This window comes from Bos taurus, chromosome 1 (assembly GCF_002263795.3).
Source record: "Bos taurus isolate L1 Dominette 01449 registration number 42190680 breed Hereford chromosome 1, ARS-UCD2.0, whole genome shotgun sequence".
In the NCBI taxonomy this organism is placed as follows: Eukaryota; Metazoa; Chordata; class Mammalia; order Artiodactyla; family Bovidae; genus Bos; species Bos taurus.
In genome coordinates this window covers 119,310,246-119,327,856 of record NC_037328.1, presented here as the reverse complement: position 1 = coordinate 119,327,856, position 17,611 = coordinate 119,310,246, and the positions used below count along the sequence as shown (strand labels likewise).

The 17,611-nt window shown below is 37.8% G+C and overlaps 1 protein-coding gene across 2 annotated transcripts in view; it reads left to right on the top strand.

Annotated features, from left to right (window-relative positions):
- The window catches only part of CPA3 (carboxypeptidase A3), a 32,147-nt gene that overhangs the window by 1,685 nt on the left and 12,851 nt on the right, over positions 1 to 17,611 (top strand). For both annotated transcript variants that reach the window (NM_001192660.1, XM_015473004.3), the window contains exons 3-9: positions 1,611 to 1,735; positions 9,712 to 9,814; positions 9,924 to 10,025; positions 11,442 to 11,543; positions 13,755 to 13,865; positions 14,936 to 15,026; positions 16,386 to 16,588. In NM_001192660.1, coding sequence (NP_001179589.1) covers positions 1,611 to 1,735; positions 9,712 to 9,814; positions 9,924 to 10,025; positions 11,442 to 11,543; positions 13,755 to 13,865; positions 14,936 to 15,026; positions 16,386 to 16,588 — 837 coding nt within the window. The remainder of the gene's footprint in view (positions 1 to 1,610; positions 1,736 to 9,711; positions 9,815 to 9,923; positions 10,026 to 11,441; positions 11,544 to 13,754; positions 13,866 to 14,935; positions 15,027 to 16,385; positions 16,589 to 17,611) is intronic.

Genomic DNA, 17,611 nt, shown 5'->3' with positions numbered 1-17,611 from the left:
TACACCTTTTCTCGGGAGGAATGTATTTTCCTCTTTACTTGGCTAAATGCCACTTATTCTTCAAGATCCAGCTCAGGCAGTATCTCCTGGAGAAAGTCCCTCTCTGTTCATCAACTCTCATGACCCAGATGGGTTGCTTCTTGTGCTCCTAGAAACAACCTTGTGCTTGCCCCTGGCATGGGTAAGCATGTTGGAAATGCATAGATGGCTCTGTCTTCCACATTAAGCTCCTTGCTTCTCTTTTATTAACCGCCACAGCCCTGGCATCCAGCTCTGCACCTGATGCTTATTTAGTTCATGCAAGTCCACTGAGCCCTAAACTCTTGCCCTGTGCTTCCCTGGTGGCTCAGTTGTAAAGAATCCACCTGCCAATGCAGGAGACTCATTTTTGATTCCTGGGTCAGGAAGATCCCCTGGAGAAGGGCATGGCAACCCACTTCCGTATTCTTGCCTGGAGAATCCCTTGGACAGAGGAGCCTGGCAGCCTAGAGTCCACGGGGTTGCAAAAGAGTCAGACGTGACTTCGCAACTAAACAACAACAACAAATTCATGCACCACATAACCCTGTTAGGATAGAGAAATTGCTACTGTGATGGCCTAACTCGCCTTTAAATCATTCTTATACCTCACAGATGTCTACTTTATACTGTAGCCTTTTGATCAAAACAAACCAACAAATATTGGTTGGTTCCCAGCAGCCTTTTACTGGAACAGGACTGACCTAGAAGTAGAGTGGGATTCATCTACAGAACAGCCAGGCAGACTCAGCTATGCCCACAAGCTTGGCACGATGGGTGGAAAGTGAGCATTTTCTCCACATTTCCAAGGCTGGGAACTGATAACGTCATTTGGTTTCACAATTGAGTATGATTTTTAAGAATAAGAACTGGGAACTTCTAAAATGATTTTACTCTGAATTCTGTTCACCAAATTTCTGAAATTCTCAGCTAGCAGAAAATAAAGAGCAGGGAACCAGCAGTTGCTAAATATTGTGTGGCCCAGTAGTCATAGCTGTCTCATAACCTCCACAAGACTCCCAATGGAGGGCTGTTAGCTCCATTTCTTAGGAGGAGGACTGAAACTCCAAGAGTTTTAGTAACCTGCCCAAGGACATACTGCTGGGAAAATGACAGGGCTAGAGAATATGTCTTCACTGGACACAATCTTTCCAGGAATTCCAGAGTTTACAGGGACATCTGGTTCTGAGGGAGGCCTGACTCAAGAGCAGGGGCAGGGGAGGGAGAAGCCACATATGAATCCATATTCCCAACCAGAGGCAGATGCTGTGGCTAAATCAGTTATGAAACAACTCCAACTGGTGGTAGAAGAAAACAGATTAACCAAAAGCTGATCATTCTTTTTGCATTTGAATATATTATGTCCAAAAAAATATGATCATTACAATAGCTTTTTTCCCACTGCCTAATAGTCAACAGTTTTTAAATATATTTGCAAAAATCTCATAGGTTTATTAAGAGAAGAGCTCATACTTCAGACACGTTGAACCCTAAATTCCTTTCATTGCATATGACACGTGGTCATTTATTAATAAATATGTGTTGCTTGAGCAAATAAACAACTGTGACTAACACTGAACTCATCTGCACAGCTTGACTTCTGGTACCCAGACGCCACCCACCATGTAGCTGCTAACATGACGGTGGATTTCCAAATCAGTGCAAAGGAATCCCAGTTTGTTCAGTCTGCATTGGATCAAAATCAAATGCACTATGAGTAAGTCCTATGAAAATATTCAAATGTGTTAGATACTCAAAGTCTGCTGCTGCTGCTGCTAAGTCGCTTCAGTCATGTCTGACTCTGTGAGACCCCATAGACGGCAGCCCACCAGGCTTCCCCGTCCCTGGGATTCTCCAGGCAAGAACACTGGAGTGGGTTGCCATTTCCTTCTCCAATGCATGAAAGTGAAAAGTGAAAGTGAAGTCGCTCAGTCATGTCCGACTCCTAGCGACCCCATGGACTGCAGCCTACCAGGCTCCTCTGTCCATGGGATTTTCCAGGCAAGAGTACTGGAGTGGGGTGACATTGCCTTCTCCAACTCGAAGTCTGAGGAGTCTTGAAATTGAAAGGAGAGTATAATTTTATATTGGGGCCCCTCAAAATGAATGCTCTATCTAAGAAATAACACTTACTGTTGCCTCCAAACAGAGTATGGAGGCCTGCTTATAAAAATGATGAGCTCAAACCAGGTACTCAAGTTCTATCTTATGTTTATTATGATCTGCAAGAATGACAGTTATGGTATCTGCCATCCCTAAAACTCAACCCCTGGTGAGGACAAAGAGCATGTGAGCAGGCATGGATGGTCTGGTCACACTCATTACTCCTGACAGGTAATCAGCCCGGAACTCAGCACTACTGATGACTACCAGCATTGCATTTTTTTTTTCATTATTTAAACTTTTTATTTTATACTGGAGTATAGCCAAGTAACAATGTTGTGATAGTTTCAGGTACACAGCAAAGCAACCCAGCCATATATATATATATGTATCCATTCTCCCCCAAACTCCCCTCCTATCCAGGCTGCCACATGACATTGAACAGAGTTCCTTGTGCCCGCACCAGATTCTTATATTCAAATTCTCCTGATACATAAAAAGAGACCCAAAGTACATTGTTTATCTTTGAGTCAGAGATGTTGGAATATAAAATTTATAATAAATAATTCTTTATGAAAGAAATTCTTCCTCAGAGAAAGCAAAACAACACAGTAAAATAAGACTTAAATCTAAGAGGAGAGAATTCTCAAATGGCCTAAGATGCAGAAATGAGTCACTGTGGGTCCCATAGAGAAATAAGAGGAAATTAGAAATTATCTAGCACTAGCCATGGGTCATGCACACACAGTCTGGGCCCTAGGGCAACAAATAAGAAGGGAGCTCAGAGATGAATATCACAAATCAACATATACTAGAGAAAATAAAGTGTGTTTTTATACTTTAAAATATTTAGCAGTTTGGTGTACTGAGCGGTCCTGTTTGAACTCCCCCAGCCCTTGTCATTCCAGCAGCACCCTTTACAGGAACCCCATCACTCAAAATTGCTACACCTTAGTTCTTTCTTTTTGATTTAATATTTCATGCCTCTGCTACCTAACAGTGCTGTTAGCTCAAAAAACCTTCTACTTCTGGTTCAAAGATCCTACAGTGTCATATTAGAGAGAGGGATTTATTGCTGCTTATCATGACTTGATTGTATTTATTAAACTGCTACAATATCCCTAACAAATTTAAATACTATTAAAGGAAATACATACATAGACAAGTAAACAAAAAACTTTCTTGCCTATGGCTTAGAGTCACAGGTTATTATGTGTGATTATTGTTGGTCACTATCTTTGTTTTTGCCATTGTTTCAAGAAGGCTGTGAAACAAACGTGTAAGTGCATGTATGCTGAGAATATATTCAAAAGTAAGTTATTCCTTGGGGTTTAATCACTGTCATATCTGACTCTTTTGCAACTCCATGGACTATAGCTTGCCAGGCTCCGCTGTCCATGGGATTTTTCAGGCAAGAATACTGGAGTGGGCTGCCATTTCCTTTTCCAGGGGATCTTTCGGACCCAGGGATTGAACCCATGTCTCCTTCATTGGCAGGAGGATTCTTTCCCACTGAACCACCAGGGAAGTTAATATATTGGGAGAACATATTCAAAATTATTAATCTAAACATTTTTAATTAATACATTGATAAGTTTTTCTATAATTTTATAAACTGTACCATTAAAATTAGAAGCAGACACTTTATAAACATAAGATCACAGAAATTAGTAGGACATTACGGACTCTGGGCTTATGCTGAGGCTGATATGCTGTCTTGAATATTTCTAAAAGAAATCACCCCTCTACACTATATACTTCCTGGTGACCATCTCGTGAATCACTTGAAAGCCAGACTTCTAAAATATGTGCCTCGATTTATACAACTTTCACTTTACTTCATTAATACAAACCTGACCCAGATTCCTTATGATCAACTAATTCTTACAAAGTATCTAGCCCAAGCTAAAATAAATTTTAGCTAACTACATTTTCCTCAATATCCTGATACTGTAGACAAGAAGCTGACTGCTTGACACTGAGTGTGGTTAGTAGAATAGATCACTGTGACAGGAGACGCCAAGGCAGGAGGCTGCCAGCCATCCATTTTATCAGCCCTTATTCCTCTTTGGCCTTCTCCAAGCTTGGAACAAGTCTGACTCAAACAGAAGTCTAAATCCAGATCCTCATAAACAGTGTGCTTTTCGTTTTGTCATATGCCAAGTACTTTCTTTCTATTTACATCAAGAAGCAAAGTGTTAAACTACCTATAAAAATTAGTTTTATCTAATTAGGATATGATTTCTAGAAATTGGTCCAAATTAGCCACAGTTGTGGGAAAGCCACATAATCAGATAGTTACCTTCCTCGGAAATATAAATATGTAAAGTGATCTGTGCAGACAAGAACTATTTAAAATCTTGTCTCCAAGTACTAATTATATAGATAATTTTATTTGCATATTAATTACATGTGTTACTTGGTGTCAGTCAGTAACAGAAGTGGGTTCTAAGCACAGAAACATCTGGTTGGGCCAGACACCAGTTTGAATAAAACCACATTAAGAGGCTGGTTTGACACAATGATTTACTTAGACACCCCTCATTAGACAGTGCATAGAAACCACTATTTAGTTTAAAGCATCTGTGTGATATATTTTTTTTAATTTCCAGAAAATTAAATTACCAAGACAGATTTTACCTTAGAGTAGCACGTTTGCTCCCTTTCCCACAGAAAAAGAGCAACAGGATAACTAGAGACTGTCAGCAGCAGCAGACACATCAGCGGTGGCACCCTTTCCCTCCTGCTAAATAAAAATTAGTGCCTTAAAGTTTATTATCTAACATAGAAATATGCCTCCAATGTTGGGGGAAATCCATGTCCATAAGTGCCGAGTAGGATACAAGGTAATTCAACTAGGGAGTTCCTGGAGAGAACTGAGATCATGCAGAAACCTGGAATCATGCTTTTTGAGTAGACCCGCTGTCTATGGGGTCCCACAGAGTCGGACATGACTGAAGAGACTTAGCAGCAGCAGCAGCACCTTGCAGGAATGTGGGTATCAGGGAGAGGTAGTCCAAACCAATTTATCAGGCAGCATAACATGACTCTGCCTCCCTAAAACATCCTTCCCCACTGCACTTACACACACATACACAAACACACATATGCACACTCCAAAACTCATGGTAACACATACACTGGCCCACAGTTCTCTATTCCTTTTTTTTTTTTAATTTAAGTACTTTGAGTACATATTAGTTTCAGGTGTATAGCACAGTGTTTCCATATTTTCATAGACTATACTCCTTTAAAATTTATACCAATGGTTGATTCATGTTGCGGTTTCACAGAAAACAAAAAGCAATTATCCTTCAATTAAAAAATAAAATTTTAAAAACTTATTACAAAATAATGGTTATAATTCCATTTTATACAGTATATTCTTACCTGTTCTTATAAAAGCAGTTTGTATCTCTTAATTCCATACCCCTATCTTTTCCCTCTCCCCACTACTTTGCTTTCTAAATCTGTGAATCTCTTTCTATTTTGTGATGTACATGTTCATTAGTTTTATTTTTTTAGATTCCATAAATAAGTGATATCATACAGTATTTGTCTTTTTCTGTTTGACTTATTTCACGAAGCATATTATTATCTAGATCCATCCACTTTGCTGCAAAAAGATAATCTCATTCTTTTTATGGCTGAGTAATACTCTAATTATATGTATACCACATGTTCTTTATCCATTTGTCTATTGATGAACACTTGGTTTGCTTCTATATCCTGGGTGTATCTTTTCAAATTAGTGTTGTTTTTTTTTTTTTTTCCTGGATATACACCCAGGAGCAGAATTGCTGAATCACATGGTAGTTCTAGTTTCAGCTTTTGGGGGAAGCTCCATACTGTTTTCCATAGTGTCTGTACCAATTTGCACTGCTACCAACAGTGGGAATGGACTCTCTGGACTCTCTATTATGTTCCATTGATCTATGTGTCTTTTTTGGTACTAGTACTCTACTGTTTTGATGACCTAGCTTAGTAGTATAGTCTGAAGTCAGAAAGAGTGATATCTCCAGCTAACCAAATCCAACAATATATAAAAAGGGTCGTACATCATGATTAAATGGGATTTATTCAGGGTTGCAAAGATGGTTCAATATTTACAAATTACTCAATGTGATATACCACATTGACTAAAGGAAAGATAAAAAATCACTTGATCATCTTAATAGAGATGACTAGGTACCTGCGGTCACCTAATCTATGACAAAGGAGACAAGAATATACAGTGGAGAAAAGACAGTTTCCTCAGTACGTGGGGCTACAAAAACTGAACTGCTACATGTGAAAGAATGAAATTAAAACATTGCCTAGTACCATACACAAAAAGTAACTCAAAATGGATCAAAAACCTAAATGTAAGGCCAGACACTCTAAAACTTTTAGAGGAAAACATAGAACATTCTTTGACATAAATTGCAGCAAAATCTTTTTTGACTCACTTCCTAAAATAATGAAAATAAAAACAAAAGTAAATAAATGAGATCTAATACAACTTAAAAGCTTTTGCACAGCAAAGGAAACCATAAACAAAACAAAAAAACAACCCTCAGAATGGGAGAAAATATTTGCAAACAAAGCAACCAGCAAGGAATTAATCTTCAAAATATACACATAGCTCATCCAGCTCAATATCAAAAAAACAAATAACCCAGTCCAGAAAATGGGCAGAAGATCTAAACAGACATTTCCCCGAAGAAGACATACAAATGGCCAAAAAGCACATGAAAAGATGCTCAACATCACTAATTATTAGAGAAATGCAGTCAAAACTACAATAAGGTATCACCTCACACTGGTCAGAATGGCCAGCATCAAAAAATCTATAAACAATAAATGCTGGAGAGGGTGTGGAGAAAAGGTACCCTCTGACACTATTGGTGGGAAAGTAAACTGGTACAGACACTATGGAAAATATTCATGGAGGTTCCCTAAAAAACTAAAAATAGAGCTACCATATGACCCAGTAATCCCACTCATGGGCATATACCCAGAGAAAACCATAATTCGAAAAGATATATGCACCTCAAGACTCATTGCAGCACTGTTTACAAAAACGAGGACTTGGGGAAGTAACCTAAATGTCCATCAACAGAGGAACAGATTAAGAAAAAGTGATACATCTATACAATGGAATACTATTCAACCTTAAAAAAGAACAAAATAATGCCATTTTGTAGCAACATGGATCTACAGATCATTATACTGAGTGAAGTCAGACACAGAAAGACGAGTATCATATGATATCACATGCATGCAGAATCTAAGAGACAGGGTACAAATGAATATATTTACAAAACATGAGTCACAGATATACAAAACAAACTTATGGTTACCAGGGGATAAGGGGCAGGAGGGATAAACTGGGAGACTGGGATTGCCATATGCACACTACTGTATATAAAGTAGGTAACTAACAAGAACCTGCTGCATAATGCAGGGAACTCTACTAAGTACTCATAATGGCCTAATTGGGAAAAGAATCTTTAAAAAACAGTGGGCATATGTATTAATATATGTATAACTGATTCACTCTGCTGTATTCCTGAAATTAACACAACATTGCAAATCAACTATACTCCAATAAAAAAAGTTTTTTAATTAAATTGGAAGGAGACAGGTAAAATTATCACTATTTGCAGAAGATAAGATACTTTACATAGATAATCCTAAAGTCTCTATCCAAAAACTATTAGAATAAATGAACGCAGCAGTTGCAGGATACAAGATTAATAAGCATTATCTGTTGCTTTTCTATATGCTAACATGAACTATCAGAAAGAGAGTAAAAAAAAAAAAAATTCTGCTTTAAATTGTATCAAAAAGAATAAAATACCTGAGAATAAACTTAACCAAGGTTGTGAAAGACCTATACTCTGAAAACCATAAAATACTGATGAAGGAAACTACAGATCCCATACCCTTGGATTGGAAAAACTAATATTATTAAGACGCCCATACTACTCAGAGCAATCTACAGATTTAATGCAATCCCTATTAGAATACCCAGGATGTTTTTCACAGAACTGAAACAAATAATCCTAAAATTTTTATGCACCCACAAAAAAAAAAAAAATACACACACACAAATTGCCAAAGCAATCTCCATTCCTACTAAAAGCAGCAGATGGAAGGAGCCATGAAATTGTTAAAATAAGATTCGTTTTGCCTCTGCTCTGAACTAACCTGCTCCCTGATCTTGAGACTCAGGCTTTGTGGAGAGCTGATCAACTGAGCAAACTTCGTAGAAGCCTCAGTAGACTAAGAAGAGTTTAGATCTGACAGCAATACCCTGGGCTTTCCCTCCTTGTGATGGATAACTGTTGTATAATGGTTCACAGCTAGAATATTGAAGTCAGATATTTCTAGGCTCAATTTCAACTTCTGTATTTTAGTTATATCAATGTTGGAAATCTACCTAACATCTATGAAAATGGGAGTTATAATGGTACCAGATTAATAGTGTTGATGTAAAGATTAAGTGATAAAATGTAAATATCATGCTGAACAGAATGTCTGGCGCATAAGAAAGACTCAATAAACACTGGCCATTTACATCATTAAATCCTCAGGGGTGATTATCCTTTCACCTATATTTAGGAATATTTTTTAACAAATTAAGTAAATCTTGGAGTGCTAAAATAATATTTAAGAGAAAGTATTTTGGTTTCATCTACTTAAACCTGGCTGCTGGTTAGTGGAAGGCCTCAGGAAAATAACATCTGGACATGGATCTTAATTTCCAGCCTTAGGCTTAATTTCTAGTTCCCATCAGCAGCAATCTGGCACCATTCTGATGTCCTCATGCAGCTGCATATGTGGGAAGGTCGTATTTCAGCTCACACGGTTTTCTTTTGCCGCTGTTATCACAAGAGCTAAATTGATATGTGTAAGTCTAAAAATATTCTTAGATACGAGCTTCCTGTGACTAATTAATACTGCCATATGTTACCAATCAACCTCTGAGACCATAAAAAATCTCTCTTTTGCCTGGTTCCTCTGCTTTTAATGCAGGTGGAGCAAAAGCCACAAGCCCTCTTTAGAGTTTAAGACAATTAAATATGGCTGCAGGGACAACCCAAAATATAATCTCCAAACTTCTCAGACTTCATGTGAGTTTTAGCGCACAACAGGCGCCCCTTGATTCCAAATGTGTTGTCAAATTTTTCTTTCTCAAAAATCCCAGATTCATCCTAAGTCAAAAGCCAAGCATACAGTGAGTTAACTATAATAGGCATAATAAAGTGCTTGTCAGTGATGTTAATGGGAATCAATATTCATGAGCAGTACATGGTCTCATGTCCTAAATAAACTCTAATTAGGAGTATACCTCACTTCTGTTCTTCCTCTAAACTCAGATCAGTCAATCAGCAAGAACAGCACAGCTCTAGATAAATGGGAAGACAGGAAGCCAGACACATGACATCATGACATATCTAAAAGACACGGTTAGAGAATCATGAAGAAACAGTATAAACTTGATCAAAGACAGAGATGAAGGAAGAGAAGATTTCTGCAAATGAAAGATAACTGTTTTTCTTTCCCCTGTAAGCGTGTATTTTATCATTTCCCCCTGTCAAACAGAATCTTGATTCACGATGTACAAGAAGAGGTTGAAAAACAGTTTGATGTTAAAGAAGATAACCCAGGCAGGCACAGCTATGCAAAATATAATAACTGGAACAAGGTATCGTATAAAATGCCTGTACTTCCACAGAGAAAAATGTCACCCTCAACATTTGTTGTCACTTAGTTGTCTTTTATTCTAACCTCTCAAAATTGATTTTGTTCCTAAGATTGTTGCTTGGACTGAAAAAATGGTGCATAAGCATCCTAAAATGGTCTCTCGTATCAAAATTGGAACTACTGTTGAAGATAATCCACTGTATGTTCTCAAGGTAAAAGTAATTCAAGAACTACTGATTCTTACTATTGTCCAAAAATAGGAATCTAAGAGTTACTTTGTGGCACAACTAGCTAGTTTTTATTTATTTGTTGTTTATTTTTGGCTGTGCTGGGTCTTCATTGCTGCTCTGGCTTTTTCTCCAGTTGGGGTGAGCAGGGGCCACTTTTGCGGGTTTTTCATTGCAATGACTTCCCTTATTGTGGAGCACAGGCTGTAGGGCACACAGGCTTCAGTAGCTGGGGCTCCTGGGCTCTAGAGCATAGGCTCAATAGTTGTGGCACAGGGGCTTCGTTGCTCCTTGGCACGTGGGATCTTCCCAGACCGGGGATCAAACCCATGTCTCCTACACTGGCTGGCAGATTCTTATCTACTATGCCACCAGGGATGGCCCTAGCTAATTTTTAGACAATAAAAAGTCTTATTTCTTTGAAGAACATGTAAGCTTTAGACAACCATTCAAGAATAGAAGTGACAAATGGTTTTAGGTGGGACCAAGAAAGTCTATGAATAAACCACTTGACAGACACAGAGGACAAAACCAGACAAGTTTCTTATCCTGTATCTTTATTACAAGAGCATATGATGTCCTGGTGTATAAAACAGTTTTTCATCCATTAAAATTCAGGGAAATGGACAACTAAATGTCAAGCAGAAAAGAAATTTAAGAATCATATAATTGTAGGAGTCCAGTACAGTAAGTGAGGTATTTTAACTGTGTTGATAGGGATTTCTGTCTATGACTGAGTTGACAACTGCCATTCAGCTGCTGCTGGATTTCTGTACATCTGAAGACATTGCTCCCTAAAGCATTCTCTCAATAACTGAGAAGCCCTTCCCTACTCTGAATTCCCATCCATTCATGCTCTCCAACCACTCAAAACAAATATAAATTCTCCAAATGACAGCCCTTCAAATATCCAGCCCTATTCCTCCTCCCCACCGCAACACAACCACAGAGTCTTTCCCACGTCTTGTTTATGAAGTAAGAAAAACAAAAGAAAATGGCAGAAACAGAAGCAACTTCATAATCTATATCGCAGACCAAAGGATGTTAGCAATAAAACAAGAAAAACAATAGATTGTGATTTTAAAATTAATTTATTTAATTGGAGGCTACTTTACAATATTGTGGTGGTTTTTGCCATCCATCAACATGATTTTTTAAAACTCTAAAAGCCACTCTGACATGAAGAAAAATTTTTGAAAAATATACTGTGAAATAGATGATGCATTATATATTTTAAAGATACGTACCATGGTCCTCCCTGAGAGAAATAAGTGCGCATGCAGTGACTCACGCAACAGGAGACAGGTGAAATAATTGCTTTGAGACTATGATTGAGTTCTTGAACAAGAGATCAGGGTGTGAGTTCATGTAAAATAACATCTCAAATTTATTTTTTAAAAGATTGCGGGAAAGGATAAAAGAAGAAAGGCTATTTTTATGGACTGTGGCATTCATGCACGAGAATGGATCTCCCCAGCCTTCTGCCAGTGGTTTGTCTATCAGGTAAATCAAGTGGAACATTCACACAATTCTCCTTTGACTGTCAAGTCTCCAGAACTTCACTGGGTGGCAACACCCCTTTACAAATGAGTGCAGTTCCACTTAACTAGAAGAGCCCACATTTGGTGCTGTCAGGGAATAAAACACTCTGGATTTTACTCATCGTTGAGGTTTTTTATAAAATTGACACCTTCCTTCAAACTTATTGAAATCCAGATGATGACTTATAAATTTTTTTTAAAACTTGGCTATTTTAATATGGTTTATCCTATAGTTAAGTACGGAAAATCTGAAACTATCTTTATACTTAAAATCTACAAAATTGGCCTTACTTCGGTAAATTCAAAGCACAGAACACTAGTTCCCACTTAGATATTTAGTTGGCTACACACACTTTTGGAAGTTTCACACTTAAATTTCCTTTCCAAGTGAAAAATAACTCACTTTTTAAAAAAGTAAATCCAGTTTATGGGCTTCCCAGGTGGCATAACAATTAAGAATCCACCTGCCAAGCAATGCAGGTTCGATCCCTGGGTTGGGAAGATCCCCTGGAGAAGAAAATGGCAACCCACTCCAGTATTCTTGCCTGAAGAATTCCATGGACAAGAGGAGCCTGGCAGGTTACAGTCCATGGATAGCAAAAGAGTCAGATACAATCTAGTGACTAAACAACAACAAATCCTGTTTATAAGTTTGTTGTTCCTCTCACTCTGTTTCTATTGTATTCTGATTCCCACGATCTTTTAACTCTCTCTTTTCTGCCAACTTTTGCATATAACATGCTGCTGGAATACGACATCACAACCACTTTCAGGGCAAGTTTATTTCCACTAGGAATGAATCTGCCAATCGAACTGATTTATCCCTGCAGTTGTTTTAGTTCTTCAGCTGAGGGCTCTGCTTACTTAAGCCATAAAGGAACACACAAGATAGGCCTATAAGAAACATCTTTACTTGGGACTTCCCTGCGGCCTAGTGGCTAAGAGTCTCAGCTCCCAGTGCGGGGGGCCCAGGTGCAAACCCTGCTCAGGGAACTAGGTCCCACATACCACAACTTAAGATCCCACTTGCTGCAATTTAAACCTGACACAAATAAATAAACTTATTTTTTAATGAAAAGAAACATCTTGGCTCTAGTGCAGATAAACGTGGAAGAGATTGTCCAAGAATAATGAGAGAATTTAGTTAGCCAAAAAAGGCCAAATAATCAGAGAAATTTCCATCTGATGTGAGAAAAGTTGACTGGTCAATCTAAATATTCTAATTTTTTATTAATAGAGTGTTTTTCTCTTTAATCTTACTTATAATTAATTCATGAATCCTCTCCAATATTTACATGTTCCTATGCTTACACACTCCAGAGAAAGCAATGGCACCCTACTCCAGTACGCTTGCCTGGAAAATCCCATGGACAGAGGAGCCTGGAAAGCTGCAGTCCATGGGGTCGCAAAGAGTCGGACACGACTAAGCGACTTCACTTTCACTTTTCCCTTTCATACACTGGAGAAGGAAATGGCAACCCACTCCAGTATTCTTGACTAGAGAATCCCAGGGATGGCGGAGCCTGGTGGGCTGCCGTCAATTGGGTCGCACAGAGTCGGACACGACTGAAGCAACTTAGCAGCATGCTTACACACTCAATCTCTATTTACCTAAAGATGTGAGGGTAAGAATCTACTTAAATTGTACTGCTAATTTTTCAATTGGCGTTCATTCTTTCTATGAAATGTTATCTTGCATTCTACGTGTGGAATGATACTAGTCTTGGTAATTAAATGATCCTTTAAAGAATATCCGGGCTTCCCTTTGTGGCTCAGCTGGTAAAGAATCTGCCTGCACAGTGGGAGACCTGAGTTCTATCCTTGGGTTGGGAAGATCCCCTGGAGAAGGGAAAGGCTACACACTTCAGTATTCTGGCCTGGAGAATTCGATGGACTGTATAGTCCATGGGGTCGCAAAGACTAGGACATGACTGAGTGACTTTCACTTTAAAGAATATTCGGTCAAATTCATTTCACTAGTCTGAATAAGTGTAATTTTTTCTGTCATCTATATGGGTCATTTATCTTTATGCAGTTTAGGTGAAATATGTTTGAAATAATGTGACCTTGGGCAAATGACTTAAGGAGTTGTCGTCATTACAATTATAACCACAGCTCTCCATATGGTAACTAAACTTTATACCAATAGCTTAATTTTTTCCTACTCCTACAGGCAACCAAAACTTATGGTAAAAACAAGATTATGACCAAACTCCTGGACCGGATGAATTTTTATGTTCTTCCTGTATTCAATGTTGATGGATATATTTGGTCATGGACACAGGTACTGATCTGTAATCTCCTGTTTGAATTTAGATAATATATTATTTACTGACTTTCATGCACATTGGGGCTTCCTAGGTAGCACTAGTCGTAAAGAATACATCTGTTAATGCAGAAGACAGAGCCGATGCAGGTTTGATCCCTGGGTCGGGAAGATTCCCTAGAGAAGGGCATGGCAACCCACTCCAGTATTCTTGCCTGGAGAATCCCATGGACAGAGGAGCCTACAGAGACAGGCTACAGTTCATAGGGTCACAAAGAGAAGGACATGGCTAAAGTGACTTAGTACGCATGTACGTTGATTGTTAGGCATTAAGTTTAAGGTTTAGCTAACCCATTAATTCCCAATTCAAAAACTCAATTTAGACTAAGGACAGCATGATTTCCTGGTTACACAGGAGTCCTTGAAATAATATGAAATTTCTGCTCCTGAAGCTAATAATGGAGAAAAATGAAATAAAGCAGTAATTATAAAGGAAATGTATGTTACACAATATGGTGAAAGTATTTATAGCTAAGAATAAAAGTCACTTAGAGACATTATGAACATACTGACTTCAGAACCAAAGTCACTGTATTCAATCAATTTGGGACAGAATCTGAGGTGAAATAATTATATCAAAAAATCAATAAAAGAGTGACACAGGTATCTGTCTTTTATGAGAATTCTTTATGCCCTGCTGTTGCTAAGATTAATTTTGAGATTTCGGACTGATACTATCACAAAAAGTTCTTTTCTGAAAATTATGCTCCAACAATCACAATTTGACCTGTATTATATCTGAATCTGTAAATGGTAAAAGGTGTAATGAAGTTAAAATTCAAACTACAGATAATTTCAGAACATCAGGGATTACTTTTTAATACTCAGAAATAAACAACAGTTTAAAATAGTAATATAAAAACAATGTTTCTGAAAATATTATAAGAAAAATGTATATTTTCTTTAATGAGTCTCAGGTTAACTAGATAAATTTCAAATAAAGCTATAGACACCTGCAGAGAGAATCTGAAATAATCAAACTGAAAAACGTAAACTTGTGTAAACACTTCCATCATTCAATCCTGTAGAACCGCATGTGGAGAAAAAATCGTTCTAGGAACCAAAATTCCAAATGCATTGGAACTGACCTCAACAGGAACTTTAATGTCTCATGGAACTGTAAGTAGCAGACAAGATCTCAAGGGAAATAGCTATAAAGAGTGTTTAGACACCAAATTTAGTTAAACTATCTACTTATTTTAGGAAAGATAGGTATTCACTAAGCATTAATTTTCTAATCTAAAAAATGAAAGATACATGTCCATCCCAAACTTCATAACAATCCCATCTCCCCAACTTTGCCCCCAGCAACCATAAGTTCACACTGCTATATTCAAAATGGATAACCAACAAGGACCTACTGTACAACACAGGGAACTCTGTTCAATGTTATGTGCCAGCCTGGATGGGAGGGGAGTTTGGAAGAGAATGAATACATGTATATATATATGGTTGAGTACCTTTGCTGTCCACCTGAAATTATCACAACATTGTTAATCACTATCCCAATACAAAGTAAAAAGTTTAAAAATAATAATAATAATTGTAAAAGAAAGCTATAACTAAAAATAAATGAAAGATAATCACCACTACTTTAGAAGTATTATGAATGTTTTGTTGAATGGGAGGAAGTAGGGGGTAGGATTGTTTATAAAACTATCTCTTACTTAATATATCTTGCTAAAAATCAGGTGCAACCCAGAAATTCATCTGAACAGAGGTCTCAACTCCCTTCCTGCCCTGGTCTGATAAAATTTGACAAATACCAGTGGTCAGAACCGACAAATAGGCAGTTCCTCGAATGTTTAGTGAAAAAAAACATCTGGGGCAAAGAAAGTGGAAAGGTTTCATAGAAAAGCAGAGGCCTGCTACACCAGATGATATACAGCTGCTACACAAATATGATTTTATGATTTTACACTCATTCAAGGAGAAACTACCAATACCCCAATTCATAAATTTCTTCTTTATCTAATACTGTTGAAAATACCACCTCAGCATCTAATTATATTCTACCTATTTTCATCTTCATCTAATTATATTTCACTTAGGGAATATGATAAAAACATATATCCCTAAGTGAAAGCTGCCTGATGAAACAGATTAAAGAAACTCAGACTCAAAGAAGGTAATGTACACCAGCCTCCAACAAGTCAAATCTGAGGCTGAACTGGAACTGACTCCAGGCCCATAGCTACTTCTGATGCATTATTCCCATGACCCTTAGAAATGGAAGAGAAATAAACAAGGCTAAGAATAAGAATAACAAGTGGGCTAAGTCTGTCATACTCTGTGTCATGTGTGCAAAGTACTGTATAGTGTCTGTAGCACCAGGGACACTGGGGAAGCCCATAAACCTGGAAGACTAAAATGTTAAAAAAAAAAATGTGAATCTATATCAGAAGAGGTAGAGGCTGTACTGGGGGGTAGGGGAAGAAAGAGACAGATTTTGATCTCAATCCTCCATGTTCTCTGCAGCTTTCCCTAACACCAATGATCCGTGTCAGGAGATCTATCGGGGTCCTGCACCAGAGTCCGAGAAAGAGACCAAAGCAGTCAGTGACTTCATTCGAAGCCACCTAAAATCAATCAAGGCCTACATTACCTTCCATTCCTACTCCCAGATGCTGTTGTTTCCCTATGGGTATACATCAGAACTGCCACCGAACCACAAGAACCTGGTATGTAGGAAAAAGCCTGCGGTTTATGCATTGGTACCACCACTGCCTTCCAGTCTGTTCATCATTAACAACTTGGGTTATTTTGAAAAAAATTCACATTTTAATACCAAAGAAGAAAACTAGTGAAGTCTACCTTAGAGTTAAAATCAGTCTTACGTTAGTTTTTCATATGATAAACATATATAGATAATAAAACCTTTTGATGTGATTTTAAGATAAAGCCACTATGAAGAAAGGTCTAACCTACCAAAGTAGAATTCCATTACTATCCAGATGACTATGTAGTTAAATGTCATAACATAAAACATAAAGAGCAAGAGCCTAAGACAACAGCAAATACATCTTGCTATTCCTATCCCAAGACATCAGATTTAAGGAGAGTCATTGTATTTTTATCTTCTTGATCAACTTGGAAATTATATTAATTTTAAGCTTCTGAACCAAAAAATATACTCTATCCAAAATTTTGATCCACTTGGACTGCAAGGAGATCCAACCAGTCCATCCTAAAGGAGATCAGTCCTGAGTATTCATTGGAAGGACTAATGTTGAAGCTGAAACTCCAATACTTTGGCCACCTGATACGAAGAGCTGACTCATTTGAAAAGACCCTGATGATGGAAAAGATTAAAGGCAGGAGGAGAAGGGGATGACGGAGGATGAGATGGTTGGATGGCATCACCGACTCAATGGACATGAGTTTGGGTGGACTCCAAGAGTTAGTGATGGACAGGGAGGCCTGGCATGCTGCAGTCCATGGGATCGCAAAGAGTCAGACACGACTGAGCGACTGAACTGAACTGAACTGAAGCATTCTTTTCCTTTCTATGAAAACTAGTTTGACCATGTTAGCTTAAAAAAAAAAAAAAAACTTCTGCATATGAGTGATATTAAATATGTCTAACTGCTACAGAAGAAATAAAGCAGAAAACATTCAATGTCCCAGATCCCATGGGGCTAGCAAATATAATATCCAGTAAAAGCTGTAATTCTATCCTGCCTCAAAAAAAAATTTTTTTTAGA